The sequence below is a fragment of the Etheostoma spectabile genome, chromosome 6 (genome assembly GCF_008692095.1).
Source record: "Etheostoma spectabile isolate EspeVRDwgs_2016 chromosome 6, UIUC_Espe_1.0, whole genome shotgun sequence".
NCBI classification, from domain to species: Eukaryota; Metazoa; Chordata; class Actinopteri; order Perciformes; family Percidae; genus Etheostoma; species Etheostoma spectabile.
The window spans coordinates 15387302-15390315 of NC_045738.1; the positions used below are offsets into that span (position 1 = coordinate 15387302).

Here is a 3014-nt window from a genome sequence, read left to right on the forward strand (position 1 = left end):
GAATGTGGTAATATCTATCTGGCATCTGGAGATGTAAAGCTAGTAGTGTTTAGATGCTGCATTCACATCACTGAGCGCAAGTTACAGTGAGACCAAATCCAACCATCCAACAACATCTTGAGTATCTTTCAACGATAATTACAATTTAAAATGGTTAAATGGCCTTTCATCACTTAATTTCTTCCTATAATTTATGACACATGCTGGACAACAGAAATGCTGTTTAGCATACGCCCCAAGGATTATGATATGGTTCAGTAAAGACCTACTTCTGTCAAATATTTCCTAAAAAAAAAATAACATGTTTTCAGTTGCTTCAAATGGTCATTATTTATTCAACACAAAATATTAACTTGTTAGACTTAATTTAGATGAAGGACTGTGCTGGATTATTTTTAGAAAATAATTTACATAGCATTGAGCTTACAAAATGACTTACAGGTTGAAAGTACTAAAACATACAAAATAAATACTAAAAATAGCTCATTTTTTTTTCTCAGTGCTCTAGCTTGAATCATACCTCCCTAAAAATGATACAAAACAGTGAAGAACAGGCAATGCATTGAAGAAGGAGGTCTAGAAAAGGTCATTTCTTGTGGTAAGGAAAAAAAACAGTAACACAATTATAGTAAGTGGTTGTTGCTGGAATCTTCAGAACTTGCAACATAAGCCCCAGCCCTTGTCGGCACCGCAGCAGTTGACGCAAAAGCGGCACAAGGAGAGGTGGCTCTGGCGCTTCTGCCTGGTGGGCTCTGGCATCTGTGCGAGAAGACAAGAGACATGAGCAGAGCATTTCATCCTCTCCTTGTGTGGAGAGAGCACCAGGGCACTCCATAGGGAAAACACATCCACTTAAATCTTAATTTGCTCTCAGTAATTGGTTTAATTCATTCAGTCAATTGAACATACCATCCTCGATTCCATTGACATTTCTTGATATGCCGCAACTGGAGTGTCATTGCTCCCTGCCTCCTCCAGCTCATGCACCTGTTAATGAATTATGAACATTTAGGAGCCACATCTGAGCATCCTGACAAAACGTTTATAGCTAATGAGCGAATGAAATAAGTTTAAGTCAAATTCTTACCTCTGCGAATGGGAATGCAGAGCTCTCCAGAATGCAAATAAAGGCGAGCACGAGTGTCACTGCAACTGCAATGCTAAATGCCTTCATTTTAAGGGGTTTAAATGGTTTAATTATTACAGCCTTTGAAAGTTAGAGTTGATAGGTCTTCTTTCTCATGGGCGTCAGGCCACCGAAGAGCGCCACAATATTTTCAATGTATTCTTTAGGTGGTTGTCTGGGCAAATGGATTTCTTCAGTTCTTTTTGTGATCCTTGTCAGATCTTTAGAGTCCTTCCGCTGTCTGATAGTTGAGTATGCAGAGCCTTTCGGTATTTATACACACTTGGAGTCAGTGTTGCCTCATCGCTTCGGGAGGCCAGGCCCATTCCTGGCAACAGTTACCTAACTCAACTGGGGAAGTTTTGACCTCCTCTTTTCTCCTTTCCATAGTGCTGCAACACTGGGGGGGGGGGGGGGGGGATGGGGGGTCCTCTGATCTGTTTTCTTTTTTTATTCTGGCTCTCTTCAGCACTATCAAATCAACTATAAACTTTAAAATGAAATTTCTTTACACAGACAGAACACATAATTCCACACATGAACAAGCTGGTGGTGGTGGTGGAGACCATCATTTTATACACAATATGAGAGCAATATGTATTCTGTATTGACACAGCGCTTCACGCTTGTAGAGATTTATCTACAAATGTGATGAAAAAAAATGGCTTTTTCCTGGAAGAAGCTGGAAAGAGCTCTGGAGATTCCCACAGCAAAGGCCAAAATGCATGGCTCAATCTATCGCACGGCTGACTGAGCTGCACTTGTCTCGACCCAGGAAATCCTTCACTAAGGAGAAGGAGCCACTTTGGAATACCCATTGCTCAGTCCAAAGGATGTAATTACAACCTCTCAAATGGAATAATTAGCCCCACATTTTCAACACATTCAGTTTTTTTGCATAATACACAGGAATCTGCAGTTGAAGCAAATTAAATCCCTTTGAGGGCAGCAGAATAGTGGCCAGGATTAAAATCCTCTATTTGAGAGTCAATGTGTTTCAATATGCAATAGTTGAGGATGAATATAATGTGATCTGATGAGGTTTATTATGTCTGGACAGAGATGAGTTGCATTGCCCACAACAAAACAAATCTATTGCAAATCATTACTTTATGTACACCACACAATCTATCTTTTTATATTTGGTCTGTGTTTCTTTATATGTAAAATAAATTACATACCAATGACAAAGAACAGCTGCATTAGTTTCATTAAAACACCATTAGTAATTTTGTGGCACACAGCATGTTAATAATTGATGAGTGGATATACATTTCAAACAGTGTGAAATTACAACAATGTGAATTTAATGACAGTGACATGATATATAATATCCCATATTGCACAGAAAAAAACCACAACCCTAAAATTGTAAGAATCATTTTTACCCTCATCTCTGAAGCGAGCAGCGATAAACACCCTAAGATTAATTAGCCTGTCAGGGTAAGAAAACTATTTCACACCAACATCAGGCTGTGAATAATACAAAAATCAATAATGCTGGAAATGAAATAACAAAAAGCCAAATAAAGGTGCAAACTTATAAACGGTGGGCTGTGCATGCTGATAAAATCAGGGGTCATTTGAAATCTCATTATACCTTTCAAAGTCTTTCCAAATTGCCTGTGCTGACTCAATTAGTGCAACAACATGTCGCGGGACCCCCTGCGTCAGTCTGTCTCGTTCACTGATAACCCCGCTGGCCTGCGTGCTTGCTTTGGGTGACCGCAACATCAGTGTCAACAAATACAACCATGAATGGCTCCACATCTGTTGGAATGCACCCATGCTTGTCTAATATGAAGGGAGAGCATTACATTATCTTTAGTTTAGGCATTACATTGTGTGTGTGTGTGTGTGTGTGTGTGTGTGTGTGTGTGTGTGTGTG

The 3014-nt window shown here is 39.5% G+C and overlaps 1 protein-coding gene across 1 annotated transcript; it reads right to left on the minus strand.

Annotated features, from left to right (window-relative positions):
• Positions 1-308: 308 nt before the first annotated feature.
• Positions 309-1380, minus strand: hamp (hepcidin antimicrobial peptide). The gene is made up of 3 exons (XM_032519532.1): positions 1088-1380; positions 910-987; positions 309-759 (listed from the first exon to the last, which is right to left on the minus strand). Exons 1-3 carry the CDS (start codon positions 1172-1174, stop codon positions 652-654), a joined length of 273 nt encoding a protein of 90 aa, XP_032375423.1. The 5' UTR covers positions 1175-1380; the 3' UTR covers positions 309-651.
• Between the last annotated feature and the right edge of the window lie 1634 nt (positions 1381-3014).